Source organism: Equus przewalskii, chromosome 22 (genome assembly GCF_037783145.1).
Source record: "Equus przewalskii isolate Varuska chromosome 22, EquPr2, whole genome shotgun sequence".
Taxonomy (NCBI): domain Eukaryota; kingdom Metazoa; phylum Chordata; class Mammalia; order Perissodactyla; family Equidae; genus Equus; species Equus przewalskii.
Window position 1 is genome coordinate 48,384,985 of NC_091852.1, and position 17,998 is coordinate 48,402,982.

General features: G+C 39.2%; 1 protein-coding gene across 7 annotated transcripts in view; it reads right to left on the bottom strand.

Annotated features, from left to right (window-relative positions):
• UBAP2 (ubiquitin associated protein 2) overlaps positions 1 to 17,998 on the bottom strand; it is a 120,045-nt gene that overhangs the window by 65,545 nt on the left and 36,502 nt on the right. For 5 of the 7 annotated variants that reach the window (XM_008530986.2, XM_070590272.1, XM_070590271.1 and 2 more), the window contains one exon: positions 17,596 to 17,735. The exons of the other annotated variants lie outside the window; for them this stretch is intronic. In XM_008530986.2, the coding sequence (XP_008529208.2) occupies positions 17,596 to 17,694 (99 nt within the window). In that variant the 5' untranslated portion in view covers positions 17,695 to 17,735. The remainder of the gene's footprint in view (positions 1 to 17,595; positions 17,736 to 17,998) is intronic. 7 annotated transcript variants of the gene reach the window in all.

A 17,998-nucleotide genomic window follows, 5' to 3' on the forward strand; every position in this document is an offset into this window, starting at 1 on the left:
AAGAAAACGACAGAAATGGGAGAGTACAAATGTTTAAAACCAAAATTCAGGGGCCGGCGGCCTGCGGTGCAGTGGTTAAGTTCGCATGTTCCACCGAAGTAGCCAGGTTCACTGGTTTGGATCCCAGGTGTGGACCTACACACCGCTTGTCAAGCCGTGCTGTCGCAGGCATCCCGTATATAAAGTAGAGGAAGATGGGTACGGATGTTAGCTCAGGGCCAGTCTTCCTCAGGAAAAAGAGGAGGATTGGCAGTAGATCTTAGCTCAGGGCTAATCTTCCTCAATCAATCAATCAATCAATAAAATTAAAAAGAAAAATTCAGGGGCTGGCCCCGTGGTCCAGTGGTTAAGTTCACACTCTGCTTCAGCGGCCCAGGGTTTCACTGGTTCAGATCCTGGGCACAGACATGGCACCGCTCATCAAGCCATGCTCATCCCACATGCCACAACTAGAACGACCTACAACTAGAAAATACAACTGTGTACTAGTGTGCTTTGGGGAGAAGAAGAAAAAAACAAAGAAGAGTGGCAACAGACGTTAGCTCAGGTGCCAATCTTTAAAAGGAAAAGAACCAAAATTCAAGAAAAATGTCTGGAAAGCAAGTAAAATGATGCTTAAATATGTGAAAGAAAACACATCATACCTGAGAATATCTACCCATAACAACCCACACTGAGACATTTTCTAGTAAAAGACCTGGGCTCTAAAGGAAAAAAAACCATTGAGCCACAGGCAGAAACGGCAAGAGGCTTATAAGGGAAAGAAATGAGACTACCAATAAACTTGTCAAAAGCAGTGCCTTGTGCAAAAAGAAAATAAAGTAACATTTGAGATACTCAAGTAAAGGAAATATGAGCCTAGCATTTAGAGCCTACAAAACTGACTTTATACTCAAGTATAAAGGGCATCAATTGTTACCAGCAGCAAACAATGCAGGGAAAATTATTCCCATGAGCCTCTCCTGAAGAATCAACAGCACATTGGCTTTTAGACAACCGAAATAACTAGAGACACTGACGTAAGTATTAATGATGACTATTAAGCACATACTCACTGTAGAAATAAAACTAAATGATGGCCAAAGGGAGAAGTATACAATGGGTACATGAACTGAGTACGCAGATATAGTACAACTATTTCAAAAGGAGGAGAGTGGAGAATCTCTGCAACTTCCAGATGGCTTGTTGGCTGTGCCCTAAAGCAGTCGGGGCACCACCCTGTCCTCCAGGCTGGCATTGGCTGCCACATTATCATTTTTTCACTTGAGAGCCACCTCTATCAAGTAAAACATACTTTTAAGGATATAAATGAGGTGGCCTTGTGTTAACACTATCACAGGAAAAAATATGTATTATCTGTCACATGGAACAAAGCAGGTGACAAACTATTGAACTCCACAAGAGTGACTAATTTATTGTAGATAAACAAAAATGCTGGCTGTGTAATGGCATAATTGACAGCTGACAATATAATACAGGAAATATGAGCCTACCATTTAGAGCCTACATCACTGATTTTATACTCAAATATAGTTCTGTCCACTGGGGAGACCTGTAAACAATGACCAACCCAGTAATGATAAATATGATCAATTACCAAGTTGAGGTCTTTAAATACCATTTCCCACTAAAAGATGCCAGGGTTCCGTAGAGCAATGGCTAATTCAGGGTACAAAGCAGGAAGTGTAGTACAAGATAAGTCTGGAATATCCTATACCAGTTTCTTACTAGGATCAAATCAAAAAGCACTCAGGAGGCAAACTGCAGAGATTTTCACCGGCCAAAGACAGGATAATTAGAACTTCAGAAAGGATAATAACTAGAAATAACTGAAACTCATCAATCATCAATGTTTAAATCCACAAATTCATAGTGATATTTTTTTAAATATTAATTATTCACCTTTGGAGGATGATAGGTAACCAATTTAATTATTTTAAAAACTGATAGGGGCCAGCCCGATGGAGCAGCGGTTAAGTGCAGAGGTTATGCTTCGGCAGCCCAGGGTTCGCCGGTTAGGATCCCAGGTGCAGACATGGCACTGCTTGGCAAGCCATGCTGTGGCAGGCATCCCACATAGAAAGGAGAGGAAGATGGGCATGGATGTTAGCTCAGGGCCAGTCTTCCTCAGCAAAAAGAGGATTGGCAGCAGATGTTAGCTCAGGGCTGATCTTCGCCCCCCAAAAAAACTGATAAATATACTCTTCAAATATGTGACAGTCATGAAACACAAGGAAAGTCTGAAAAACTGTTGGAGGTCAGAAGAGACTAAGGAGATATGACAACTAATTGGATTGGATCCTGGAACAGAAAAGGGACTTTAGTGGAAAAACTAGTGAAACCCAAATAAAGTCTATATTTAGTTAATAATATTGTGCCAATGTTATTATCTTTGTCTTGAAAGATGATTCAATAAGACAGAAGTTAGTAAATTACAGCCAGAGATCTGATTTTGTATGGTGAGCCAGCTAAGAAAGGTTTTAACATTTTTAAAATGTTACAACAAAGAACATGCAAGAGAGATTGTATGTGGCCTACAGAGCGTAAAATATTTGCAATCTGATCTTCATAGAAAAAGTCTGCCAACAGTTGATGTAAAATGTTAACGTTAAGAAGGAAGCTGGATGGGGGCTGGCCCCGTGGCCGAGTGGTTGGGTTCGCGCGCTCCGCTGCAGGCGGCCCAGTGTTTCGTCGGTTCGAATCCTGGGCGCGGACATGGCACTGCTCGTCAGACCACGCTGAGGCAGCGTCCCACATGCCACAACTAGAGGGACCCACAACGAAGAATATACAACTATGTACTGGGGGGCTTTGGGGAGGAAAAAGGAAAAAAATAAAATCTTCAAAAAAAAAAAAAAAAAAAAGAAGGAAGCTGGATGAATATTAGAGATCTCTCTGTATCATTTTCCAACTTTTTTGCAAATCTTAAAATTATTCCAAAATAGTGATTCCAAAATAGTTTTTTAAAGAAGGAAATAATAGAAACCACAGTAGGGGGACCAGCCCCCTGGCCGAGTGGATAAGTTCGCGCACTCCACTTCGGTGACCCAGGGTTTGGATCCTGGGCACGGACATGGCACTGCTCATTAGGCCATGCTGAGGCGGTGTCCCACATGCCACAATTAGAAGGACCCACAATTAAAATATACAACTATGTAGTGGGGGGATTTGGGGTGAAAAAAGCAGAGAGAAAAAAAAAAAGAAGATTGGCAACAGTTGTTAGCTCAGGTGCCAATCTTTAAAAAAAAAAAAAAAAAGAAACCACAGTAGAAATAAATGAAACAGAGAATAAAAAATAAGAAAAATCAACGAAACCAAAACTTGGCTCTTGGGGGGGTTTGGGGGAAGATTGACAAAACTGACAAACCATTAGCTAGAACAACCAAGAAAAGAAAGAGAAAACTCAAGTAATTAAAATTAGGAATGAAATAAGGAACACCACTACCAAGTTGAGAGGAATAAAAAGAATTATAAAAGAATACCCTGAACAAGTGAATGCCGCCAAATTAGATTACCTAGACAAAATGACAAATTCCTAAAACGACACAAACTACTGAAAGTGACTCAAGAAAAACAGAAAATCTGTAACAAGTGATTGAATTAGTCATCAAAAAAGTTCCCAAAAAGAAAAGCCCAGGCCCAAATGGCTTCACTGGTAAATTCTACCCAACAATGAAAGAATTAACAATAATCACCAATTCTTCACAAACTCTTCCAAAAAACAGAGAAGGGAATACTTCCCAATTCATTCTATGAGGTCAGTATTACCCTGATACCAAAAGCAAAGACATCACAAGAAACGACAACTACAGAAAAATATCCCTTATCACTACAGATGAAAAATACTCCACAAAATCGTAGCAAACCAGCAACATACAAAAAGAATTATCCACCATGACCAAGTGAGGTTTATCCCAAGAATGCAAAGTTGTTTAACTTCTCAACAATGTAATACACCATATCAAGAGAATAAAAGATAAAAACCACATGGTAATTTCAATAGACAGAGAAAAAGCATTTGATAAGATCTAATATCCTTTCATGATAAAAAGACTTAACAAATTAGAAATAGAAGGGAACTTCCTCAACGTAATAAAGGCAATGAGAGAAAACCCACAGATAATATCACTACTGTTCAAAGACAACTAGGGTATCTGTTCTAGCCAGTGTACTGAAGGGTCTAAGGAAAGTCATTAGGCATAAGCAAAAAACAGCAGAATATACTCATGAACTAATTTCTATGACTTTAATGTTCCCATTATAAAAATTACTAAATCATAAAGTAGAGCTTCTACTTTATCGCTAGAAAGGATCTTAGAGGTAGTAACACAGTTCACCTCCATGCTGTGCCCCTAAGTAACTTGCTCACAATTTATGCTGGGTGTTAACGGCACCAGCCTCCTAACCACCAGAGGTGTGTAGCGTCCAGTACATCAATCATGCTGCCTCCCAGCTAGGGAGCATACTATTTTATTTTAACAGTCTGAGAATGCAGCAATGAGGGTCTAGGCTAGCATGGCTGTCATAAGAAGGAAGGGATGTAAAGGATGACAATGTTTTCTCCTGTCATTTTATACTTGAAGACTGAGGAAAGTGATTACAACATGTGCAAGGACTGATAAACTGGGAGAACACAGTCCACATTAGAGTTATGGGAAATCTGTGAAAGCCCCCAGTGAAAAGACTCTCATGGCAAGACTCATGGAAATGAGAGCTGGGGGTGAGGTGGAAGCAGTCAGCAGTACATAAAGAAAATCACAAGAACCTTAAAGGAGGCAGGATGCCTGTACCAAGAAAACAAAATGAAACCAGCAGAACTTTGTGGAATGAGGGTGATATTCTGTATCTTGATAGGAAACGTGGTTACATAAGTATACACATCTGATAAACTTAAAATGTGCCTATGTGTAAATTTCATCTTAAAAAAGAAAAGACACACAAACAAATATTAAACTCTAATTATATGAATGCTAAAGTGTTAGGGATAAAGTATGTTGATATCTTTAATTTACTTTGAAAAGCATCAAAAAAATAAGATAAGAATGATGGGGGCCAGCCCTGTGGCCAAGTGGTTGAGTTTGTGCATTCCACTCAGCAGCCCAGGGTTTCGCCGGTTTGGGTCCTGGGTGCGGACATGGCACTGCTCATTAGGCCATGCTGAGGCGGCGCTCCACATGCCACAACTAGAAGGACCCACAACTAAAATATACAACTATGTACTGAAGGGATTTGGGGAGAAAAAGCAGGGGGAAAAAAAAGAATGATGGATAGTTAGTCAGACATGATAAAGCAAATATAGCAAAAAGGTAACTGTTCACTGCACAACTCTTTCAACTTCTCTTTGTATTTGAACATTTTCACAATAAAATGTTGGGAGAAAACTTCAGCAAATCACAAAAGGAGCCCTGGAGGAAGGTCAAAAAGAAAGGGCAAAGGAAAAGAAGCGGGAAAACCAGATGTTAAACACACACTAAAATAAAAAGATAAATGGAAAGAAATCCACCAAAGTGAATTGTGCACCAGTTGTGAACACCCACTCACTCACTGTGTGACCAGAAGAACAAGCCTGGTTCAAAGCACTTCAGACAGAAACAAGGCATAAGAAGAAATGTCACAGAGTGCAAGACACACCAAAGCCCAGCGCCCCAGGTGTGAGGTCTCTCTGAAGAGAGGTGTAGGGTCAGTGCAAAGTCATGGGGCAGGGCAAACAGCCACAAATAACAGCCCTAAGGCAGCAATAGCTAAACTTAAGAACTGCCTGTGCTTCCCAAATGCACAAAAAGTACAGAAACAAAGCAGGCTTCCAGTGACTCCATTTAAATGCCTGACATTAACAAGAAGACATGAGTTGACACCCACCAAAGATAATAAGCAGAATAGTGATTAATAATAGCGCCTTGCAATAGGCGACAGCCTGGGGCTTCTACATATCTCCATATTTTCATTTTGATACTGCTTCACCCTCACACTTCTAACTGTAAAGTCACTATTCATTACCATATGGAAGGTAAACACCAATTACTAATTTATTCAGATCTAGCTTTTTCAGCTTAATATTATGACTCAAAGATTCTTTGCATTTCTCTACAGTGATATCATCTGTTTTATTCCTAAAAGGGTACACAGCATCCAGACATAACTTCTGAAAGCACAGCTGATGCTCTTAGCTGTTGAACAAATAGAGTACTGCAATACTAGCACAGCATATTAATGAAATATAAAGCATTTTAAATCAGAACTTTAAATATTTTTACTTTTGCCGACTAACCTAGTCAAGAAGAAAATTACTCTAAATATTCGATACACAGAGCCCCAAACGTACAGCATGATAGGAAAGTTGTCAGGCTGAGCTCTAGGAAGAGTCAAGAGGTCTGTACAACTTGTGAAATCAGAGGAAAAACCAGATCAACTGGTAATTCAAAGTTGAACAAGGTGTGTGGACCCTCCCTACAATAAACACGAGTGATATCTACCATACAACTGTCAAGTTGAAAAAAGGTCTCACCAAGAAAAGCAACATCACTAACTCTCTTTCTCTAGATCGCTCCTCCATTCACTTGGCTTACAATGAGCTAAGCTTCTTTCACAATGAAGAATGTGTTGATAGCTTTTCTAGTAGAGCCAAATGTTTTTTGTTGGATCACCCAGAAAATTTTATGGAACATATTATGAGGAAGGAGTATTTTTTTAAAATCATCCTTATGAGGAGGCGGTGGGGGGGGGGGGGGGTGCGGAAAAAAAAAAAAATCATCCTTATGCCCAACACCCAAAGACAAACATTATTAACATAGTCTACTAGTCTTTTCTTCTTAAATGTTTTAACAATTGTGCTATATACTGTAATTTTGGGTCCTTCCTCAGATGATCAGGAATCAGGCATTTTCCATCAAAATTTCAAATATTATAATCACTTTATAACTTATATGGAACATACAATAAGAGTAAAGGTTACCACTTCCTGGATACACCTTATGCTACTTCTAACTCCTTACAGATATCCTGCAAAGTAAACATCATATCCCATTTTACATTTCAAAAAACTACAGTTTTATCTCTGCATGTGATCCTAGAGAAACACCACTTCAACCAAATGACAAAACTGACCACCACGCTGTAGGACAAACTATGTCCTGTACATCAGAATATGATGCCTTAAGAACAGAGCATCATCACTTCTGGGTATTTCTATCAAAAATACATAATCCTTTTCTGATCATAAGAAAGCATCAGAGAAGCTGAAACCAGGAGACAATCTACAAAATAACTGGCCTATATTCTTCAAATATGTCAATGCCATGAACCAGAGGAAGTTCCACATTAAAGGAGATTGAAGAGAACTGACACTTGAATACAACGAATTATCAAGGACTTAATTAGCTAAAAAGGACATTATTGGGACAATTGGGAAAATACAAATATAAGCTGTAGATCAGATGAGTTGATTTCCTGATTTTTTATAACTATACTGAGATTATATAAAAGAAGGCTTTTGTTTTTTTAAAGATACACACAGGGGCTGGCCCTGTGGCTGAGTGGTTAAGTTTGTGCACTCCACTTCAGCAGCTCAGGGTTTTGCCGGTTCAGATCCTGGGCACAGACATGGCACTGTTCATCGGGCCATGCTGGGATGACGTCCCACATGCCACAGCTACAAGGACCCACAACTGAAAATATATACAACTATGTACCGGGGGGCTTTGGGGAGAAAAAGGAAAAATAAAATCTTAAAAAAAAAAAAATCTAAAAATACACACAAAAGTATTACAGGGTAAAACAGCACACTTCTGCCATTTACTCTCAAAAGGTTTAGGGGGAAAGGTGTGTGTAGTTTCTCTTTGTAGGAGGAGGAAGAAAAGTATAAAGTAAACATGGTAAAAATAATAACATCTGGGAGTCCTAGATGAAGGATATTCAGGAATGATGTGTACTACCCTTGAAACCGTTCCCTAATTCTCAAGAAAAGTTTTTTTTAAAAACTGAGGTTCAAAGAGACTTAAGTAATTTATCTAACAGGTAAAGTGGCAGACCCAGGGCCCAAACCCAAGTTTCTGATTCAAAAGAGCTCACGGCCTTCAACACCTCTACCATTGGACATGTGCAGAGCAATAAACATTTCATGGAATAAAGCCTTCCCCTCACTCCCAACTTTCTTAGAAAATGCTTCCCTTGGGGCTGGCCTGGTGGCACAGCAGTTAAGTGTGCACATTCCACATGGCAGCCCAGAGTTCGCCGGTTCAGATCCTGGGTGCAGACATGGCACCACTTGGCAAGCCATGCTGTGGTAAGGTGTCCCACATATAAAGTAGAGGAAGATGGCCATAGATGTTAGCTCAGGGCTTGTCTTCCTCAGCAAAAAAAAAAAAAAAAAAAAAAAAAAAAAAGGAGGATCGGAGATGTTAGCTCAGGGTTAATTTTCCTCAAAAAAAGAAAAAGAAAGTACTTTGCAGAGTGATGTCAGGATCATGGGAGAGTGAGCTGTTCGCTTTGTCTCTCACCACTAGGTTATAATTAAACGGATATTCATTAACCAACAGAGGATTCCCTGCACAGCACAAGACATCTGACAGATCCATGCAGCCATGCATCTGAAGGTGGGTGGACTGGATCCCAGAGAGGCAGTCGAAATAAGTGAGTGCACCCCTCCTCCACCCTGGTGGCAGCAATCTAGGTTGCACGTGCTCACATAGCAGCTGGTGTGAGTATAAGAGGAGGCGGGGGCAGTCCAACCCACAAGAACACTTTGCAAGTTGTAGCTCAGCCCATGAGAGTGCCCATAATGCTGAGGCAGCCCCACCTGTGGGAACACTCTCCACCAAGTGGTGCTCAGCCGCCATGAAGGTGCCCCCGCCCCCCACCAAGCACAGCAGCTCATCTGAGCCGCCTGCAAGCACAGAGCTGGCCCACACATGCAAGAAAGCACCCCACCCCACATAGTGCACAAGCTTGACTGGTCCCCAGCCAATGGCAGAGGTCCCAAACCAAACTGATCAGCCATTGGAGCACAGAGGCCCCGCCTGCGTGTGCATGCATGCATGACCTACCAAGTAGCTGCATCCAGAATGCAAACGCAGAGAAGCCCTATTGGCTCAACTTCTAGCAGACAGGGAGAGATGAGAAGACACAGCTCCTGTCCCCTAACCCCAGTGGTGGCAGGCGTAATCTGCGACCTGATACTACCACAAATGCGGCAGCAAAGGATCACTTCGTCTAACACCACGAAGAACTACATTAACATTTCAGAGTAGAAAAAAAGAATAAATCTCCAGAAACCAATCCTGAAGTCACAGAAATTTACAATCTAAATGACAGAGAATTCAAAAGAGTTATCATAAAGTAACTCAATAAGTTACAAGAAAACTCAGAAAAACAGTTCAATGAGCTCAGGAATAAAATTAATGAGTCAGAAGGAATACTTCACCAAAGAAATTAAAACTCTAAAAAGAAGAAAAACAGAAATTCTGGAGAGGAAGAAGACAATTAATGAGATGAGAAATAACCTAGAACCCATAAAAAATAGAGCTGACGTCATGGAGGACAGAATCAGTGATTCAGAGGACAGAAATATAGAAATGCTGCAGGTGGACGAGGAAAGAGACCTAAGATTTTTTTTTTTAAATGATGCAATTCCTCAAGAAATATCCAACTCAAGTAGGAAAAGCAACATAAGGATTGTAGATATTCCAGCGGGAGAAGCAGAGGAGAAAGGAGCAGAGAGCTTGTTCAAAGAAGTAATAGCTGAGAACTTCCCAAATGTGGGGAAAGAACTGGACTTACAAGTATGTGAAGCCAACAGAACTCCTAATTACATTAATGTAAAAACACCTTCTCTGGGGCCAGCCCGGTAGCACAGTGGTTAAGTACACATGCTCTGTTTTGGCAGCCCAGGGTTTGCAGGTTTGGATCCCAGGCACAGACCTACACACCACTCATCAAGCCATGCTGTGGCAACATCCCATACAGCAAACAGAGGAAGACTGGCACAGATGTTACCTCAGGGACAATCTCCTTTAAGCAAAAAGAGGAAGACTGGCAACACTATGTTAGCTCAGGGCCAATCTTCATCACCAAAAAAAAAGATCTTCTCCAAGGCATACACTATTAAAACTGGCAAAAGTCAATGACAAAGAAAAAATATTAAGGGCAGCAAGGCAGAAGAAAACAACCTACAAAAGAAGCCCTAAAAGGCTTTCAGATTTCTCATCAGAAAACTTACAGGATAGGAGAGAATGGAATGATATATTCAAAATACTGAAAGACAAAAACTTTCAGCCAAGAATACTCTATCCAGCAAAACTATCCTTGAGATACAGTCGAGAAACTATCCTTGAGATACAATGGAGAAAGAAAAGCTTTCCCAGATACACAAAAGCTGAGGGAGTTCATCACCACTAGGCCTGCCTTATAAGAAACATTGAAAGGAGCCCTCCCATCTGAAACTAAAAAGGAAATATTTACAAAACCTTTAGCAAGGAGGTAAATAGACAGACTAGGAAAACTGCAGCTCTATATCAGAATAGGTTAGTTATTAAGGGAAAGGGAAAGAATGCATCAAAAGTAACTATGAACACTTCAATATAGTCACAAACTTACAACACAAGAAAGAATAATCTGTGAAAACAATAACTCAGAAGGAAAAGAGGAAAGGGATAGAACTTGCTTACGCTAATGGAAATAAGAGGCTATTAGAAAATGGACTATCTCATCTATGAGATCTTTTACACAAACCTCATAGTAACCACTAAACAAAAAATCAAGGCAGAGCCACAAATCATAAACAAAGAGAAAACTACCACAGAAAAACACCAAACTGAAATGGCAGTCAGAAATACAAGGGAAGAGAAAAAATGGAAATTCAGAACAAATGGAAAACAAGAGCTAAAATAGCAGTACTAAGCCCACATATATCAATAATCACTCTAAAGGTCAATAGACTGAATTCTCGAAGCAAAAGACACAGAGTGTCTGGATGGATTATAAACAAGACCCAACAATATGCCACCTCCAGGAAACACATCTCAGCTCTAAAGACAAACATAGGCTCAGAGTAAAGGGATGGAACATGATACTCCAAGCAAATGGCAAGCAAAAGAAAGCAGGTGTTGTCATACTTATATCAGGCAAAGCAGACTTCAGATAAAAAAAGACAATGAGAGACAAAGAGGGGCAGTATATAATGATAATAGGGACATTCCACCAACAGGACATAACACTTATGAATATATATCCACCGAACACAGAAGCACCAAAGTAAATAAAACAACTATTAATAGACCTAAAGGAAGAAACTGACAGCAATACAATAATAGTAGGGGACCTCAACATCCCACTTACATCAATGGATAGATCATCCAGACAGACAGTCAACAAGGAAACAGTAGCCTTAAATGAAATACTAGACCAGATGTACTTAATATATGGAGCGCGTTCCAACCAAAAACAGCAGAATACACATTCTTCTCAAGTGCACATGGAACATTCTCAAACACAGACCATATGTTAGGACACAAGGCAAGACAATAAATTTAAGAAGATTGAAATCATATGAAGAATCTTTTCGACCATAATGCTTATGAAACTAGAAATCAACTACAAGAAAAAAACTGGGAGAGGCCAGCCCAGTGGTGCAGCAGTTAAGTTTGCACATTCTGCTTTGGCAGCCTGGGGTTCACCAGTTCGGATCCTGGGTGCAGACCTACACATCACTTGTCAAGCCATGCTGTGGCAGGCATCCCACATATAAAATAGAGGAAGATGGGCATGGATGTTAGCTCAGGGCCAGTCTTCCTCAGCAAAACGAGGAATATTGGTGGCAGATGTTAGCTCAGGGCTGATCTTCCTCAAAAAAAGAGAAAGAAATAAAAAACAACTGGGAAAGTCACAAGTATGTGGAGACTAAACAACATGCTACTGAACAACTATTAGATCAATGAAGAACTCAAAGGAGAAATCAAAAAATATCTAGAGACAAGTGAAAATGAAAACACAACATACTAACACTTGTGGGATGCAGCAAAAGCGGTACTAAGAGGGAAATTCACAGCAATACTGGCCTACCTCAACAAAGAAGAAAAAATCTCTAATAAGCAATCTTAAACCACACCTGACAGAACTAGAAAAAGAACAACAAAGCCCAAATTCATCCGAAGGAGGGAAATAATAAAAGTTAGAGCAGAAATAAGTGAAATAGAGACTAAAAAAAACAGGAGAAAGGATCGATGAAACTAAGAGCTGATTCTTTGAGAAGATAAACAAAATTCACAAACTCTCAGCCAGATTCATTACGAAAAAAAGAGAGAAGGCTCAAATAAATAAAATTAGAAATGAAAGAGGAGAAATTACAACAGATACCACAGAAATACAAAGGATAATAAGAGAACACTATGAAAAACTATATGCCAACAAATTGGACAACTCAGAAGAAATGGATAAATTCTTAGACTCATACAATTTCCCAAAACTGACTCAAGAAGAATAGAGAATCTGAATAGACCAATCACAAGTAAAGAGATTGAAACAGTTATCAAAAACCTCCCAAAAAATAAAACTCCAGGACCAGATGGCTTCTCTGGAGAACTGTACCAAACATTCAAAGAAAACGTAATACCTATTATTCTCAAACTATTCCAAAAAATTGAAGAAGATGGAACACATCCTAATTCTTTCTACAAGGCCAGCATTACCCTGATACCAAAACCAGACAAGGACAACACAAACAAGGAAAATTACAGGCCAATATCGCTGATGAACATAGACGCAAAAATGCTCAACAAAATATTGGCAAAATGAATACAGCAATACATTAAAAGGATCACACACCATGATCAAGTGGGATTTATACAAGAGATGCAGGAATGGTTCAACATCTGCAAACCAATCGATGTGATAAACCACATTAACAAAATGAAGATTAAAAGTCATATGATCATCTCAATAGATAAAGAGAAACTATTTGTCAAGATCCACCATACATTTATGATAAAAACTCTCAATATAATGGGCACATCAACATAATAAAAGCGATATATGACAAACCCATAGCCAACATCATACTTAATGGTGAGAAACTGAAAGCCATCCCTCTGAGAACAAGAACAGGAAAAGGGTGCCCCTCTCACTACTCCTCCTATTCACCATAGTACCCGAGGTTCTCACCAGAGCAATTAGGCAAGAAGAAGAAATAAAAGGTATTGGGAGTGGAACAGAAGAAGCAAAACTCTTTTCTCAGATGACATGATTATATATACAGAAAACTCTAAAGAATCCACCAGAAAGCTATTAGAAATAATAACTACAGCAAACTTGCAGGGTACAAAATCAACTTAGGAAAATTAGTTGCTTTTCTAAACATTAATTATGAACTAGCAGAAAGAGAACTCAAGAATACAATCCCATTTACAATCACAACAAAAAGAATAAAATATCTAGGAATAAATTTAACCAAGGAGGTGAAAGACCTATACAAGGAAAACTATAAGACGTTATTCAAAGAAATCAAAGAAGATATAAAGAAATGGAAAGATATTCCACACTCATGGATTGGAAAAACATAGTTAAAATGTCCATATTACCTAAAGCAATCTACAGATTCAACACAATCCCAATCAGAATCCCAATGACATTGTTCACAGAAATAGAACAAAGAATCATATAATTTATAGGGAAGAACAAAAGACTCCAAATAGCCAAAGTGACCCTGAGAAAAAAGAACAAAGCTGGAGGCATCATAATCACTGACTTCAAATATACTACAAAGCTATAGTAATCAAAACAGCATGGTATTGGCACAAAAAGAGACACATAGATCAATGGAACAGAATTGAAAGCACACGCATCTATGGACAGCTAGTCTTAGACAAAGGAGCTGAGAACACACAATGGAGAAAGGAAAGTCTCTTCAATAAATGGTGGGAAAACCAGACAGCCACGTGCAAAAGAATGAAGGTAGACTATAATCTACATACACAAAAATTAACTCAAAATGGATTAAAGACTTGAATGTAAGACCTGAAACCACAAAACTCCTAGAAGAAAATATAGGCCAGTACATTCTGACATCGGTCTTAACAACATCTTTTTGAATACCATGTCTACTCACACAAGGAAAACAAAAGAAAAAATTAACAACTGAGACTACTTCAGACTAAAGAGCTTCTGCAAGGCAAAGGAAACCAGGAACAAAATGAGAAAACAACACACCAAGTGGGAGAAAATATTTGCAAGTCATACATCCAACAAGGAGTTAATAGCCAAACCATATAAAGAACTCATACAGCTCAACAACAAAAAGACAAACCACCTGATCAAAAAATGGGCAGAGGATATAAACAGACATTTTTCCAAAGAAGATATACAGATGGCTAACAGGCACATGAAAAGATGTTCGTCACTAATTATCAGGGAAAGGCAAATCAAAACTACAGTGAGATATCACCTCATACCCATCAGAATGGCTATAATTAACAGGACAAGAATTAACAGGTGTTGAAGAGGATGTGGAGAAAAGGGAAATTTCATACACTGCTGGTGGGGATGCAAACTGGTGTGGCCACTATGGAAAACAGTTTGGAGATTTCTCAAAGAATTAAAAATAGAAATACCATATGATCAAGCTATCCCACTACTGGGTATTTATCCAAAGAACTTGAAATCAACAATACAAAGAGAGTTATGCACCCCTACGTTCACTGCTGCATTATTCATAACAGCCAACATGTGGAACCAACCCAAGTGCCCATAAACTGATGAATGGATAAAGAAGACGTGGTGGGGGCTAGCCCAGTGGCCAAGTGGTTAAGTTCACACACTCCACTTCAGCAGCCCAGGGTTTTGCTAGTTTGTATCCTGGGCTTGGACATGGCACCACTCATCAGGCCATGCTGAAATGGCACCCCACAAAGCACAACCAGAGCGACTTACAACTAGAATATACAACTATGTATTCGGGGCTTTAGGGAGAAGAAGAAGGAGGGGAAAAAAAAGAAGACATGGTATCTGTGTGTGTGTGTACAAAATGGAATACTACTCAGCCATTAAAAAAAGACAAAATCGTCCCATTTGCAACAACATAGATGGACCTTGAGGGTGTTATGTTAAGTGAAGTAAACCAGACAGAGAGAGACAAACACCATATGATTTCACTCATATGTGGAAGATAAACACATGGATAAAGAGAACAGATTAGTGGTTACAGAGGAGAAGGGGGTAGGGGGTAGGCAAAAGGGGAAAAGGGGCACATATGTACGGTGACAGATAAAAACTAGACTATTGGTGATCAGCACAATGCAATCTATACAGAAACTGATATATAATAATGTACACCTGAAATTATACAATGTTATAAACCAATATGACCTCAATAAAATAAAAAAAGAAAAATGCCCCAAGCCTGAGCAAAGGAATAAGTTTTAGACTTAGGTCAAAAGTCAAGGATTTTCGACATCTTAAGATGCAAAAGTGAACAAAAGAGAAATGAAAAAAATAAATAACCCCTCAAAAACAGAAAGAAAATATTTCCCAGAATGTTACTAAAACTGCTTTTTTGAGAAATTCTCACAATATTTTTTTAAAAAGGAAAATTAGGAATCTAAGTGTCTAGGAACCCTTCCACAACTCAGTGGGCAGCTTTTTCTTCTAATTAGATAAAATGAGCCATGCCCAAAAGGCCTATGGAAAAACTATCAGTGACAAGCCTCAGGAGGAACAAAGCCCTCCGTCTTCCAGTCTGGAGACTTTATTCTCTGGAAATCAGCCCAAGGACTTTATTTGGGTGGGAGATGGAGACACTTTACATTCTTAACATTTCATTTGGGCCTCCTTCAAAAAAAAAATCACACTTTTCATTGTTACTGATTTGATAAGAAAATAAAATGTCTTTGTTTTAATTTATATTTCTGTGATTACTAGCAGGGTTGCACCTGTGACTACTCGTAACTTGTATTACTTCTTTGCTAAGAGGCTATTCATAAACAAACATTTTCTTAAGCATTCATCTTTAAAGGGAGGACCTAGTCCAATAGTCCAAATTTTTCCAATAACAGACAGTCTTTCTTGATTAGTTGTGAACAAATATCTATGAGAGTAAATGTATTTAGGAGCAACCACAGAAAAGCAGAGATGTATATCTGTTGAGAGCAGCAAAATAAAAGGCTAACCTTATACTGAAAAATGTGATACAACAATTAAGCAGAGTCTACTACCTGTGCCCCTTGATATCAACAGGCACCTAGGTATGAATGATTATCAAAAAGCACTTGTAGGGGGGGAAAAAGAAAAAAAAACTTCCAAGGGCCAGCCCCATAGCCGAGTAGTTAGTTTTGCGCACTCTGCTTTGGTGGCCCAGAGTTTCTCCGGTCCAAGTCCTGGGCATGGACATGGCACCACTTGTCAAGCCACACTGAGGCAGCATCCCACATGCCACAACTAGTAGGACCCACAGCTAAAAATACACAACTATGTACCCAGGGGGCTTTGGGAGAAAAAGAAAAACGAAAAAAAAACACTTCCATGTAATACTCTTTGAGAGATACAATAAAGATTGGAACTAATTAAAAAAAAAAAGTACTTGTGGGGCCTGCACAGACCTACACCACTCATCAGCAGCTGCGCTGTGGCAGAGACCCACATACAAAATACAGGAAGATTGGCACAGATGTTAGCTCAGGGCAAATCTTCCTCAGCAAAAAAAAAAAAAAAAAAGGACTTGTAATTAGCTATCAAAGTATATTTAAATCACCAATCCGAAATTATTATGGACTGCATAAAGTTTATTTACCCCCATAGCACCTCTGAAAAAGGGTTTGCCAATCTAGTCAATAACATTAATAGAATGCTGAAGTTCGTACCAGGTACTGTGCTTAGCATTTTATTTGGATTGTCTCACTTCATTTAAAATAATAATGCAAACAAGTTGAGAAGGAGGGACTATGTAACATTCAATATGTTATACAATGGGCCTTGTTAATTAAAAGCCTTTCTAAGACTAAAGCACTCTTCCCAGGTAATGATGCTTGAAAAAGGCACCTTTTTGTAAGTCTCTTCTCTACTTCAGAGTATTACTTCTCCACATATTTGGACTTTCCTATTACACTCCAGGGAAATTCCTAGATTAATAATAAAGGAAAGGAGAGGGCCTTGATGCTAATAGGTAGCAGGGAGAAGTATAGGATTAAATAGTTAAGAGCAACATCCAACTGTACCAGAATCAATGACATTTCCTCTTTTCTATTATATACTACCTACTTGTTAAAAACAGGGCTCAAAATCCTAAGGTTTCCGGGGCTGGCCCCGTGGCCAAGTGGTTAAGTTTGCACGCTCCGCTGCCGGCAGCCCAGTGTTTCACTGGTTCGAATCCTGGGCGCGGACATGGCACTGCTCATCAAACCACGCTGAGGCAGCGTCCCACATGCCACAACTAGAAGGACCCACAACGAAGAATATACAACTATGTACTGGGGGGCTTTGGGGAGAAAAAGGAAAAAAAAAAATCTTAAAAAAAAAAAATCCTAAGATTTCCTACAAATGAGAACATTAAAGCATATGTGCTCCCTTAATTTCTGTAATTCTAAACAAGGTAAACAAGAGTTCCACAAAACTTACCTGCACTACTTGTTTCTGTAGCTGTGTTGCCTGTGTCACTGAAATCTGCGTTTTTTCTCGTGCACCTCGGAACCGGTCACTGCTCACCGAAGTCATCATATACAGTATATACAAAATAACGTATGTACAAAATAGAAAATCTGCAAGAAAGCAGGCATGGTAAGCATAACTTCCAAATCACAGTAAAAGGCAAGGACAAAACTCAGGGATAAGGAGGGAACATGAGGTAAAATATAAAGGTTCTCTAGAATACAAATTCTCAAGAAACAACCCGTAAGGATCGTTAGATTTTTCCTGGCAGTGCTTAAGCCAACTTTATTAATGCAATCTAAAAGTCTATGGTTTACGATTATAGTAATTCTAAACAGAAATCTCAAATATTACCGCTTTTAACCAGCAATTA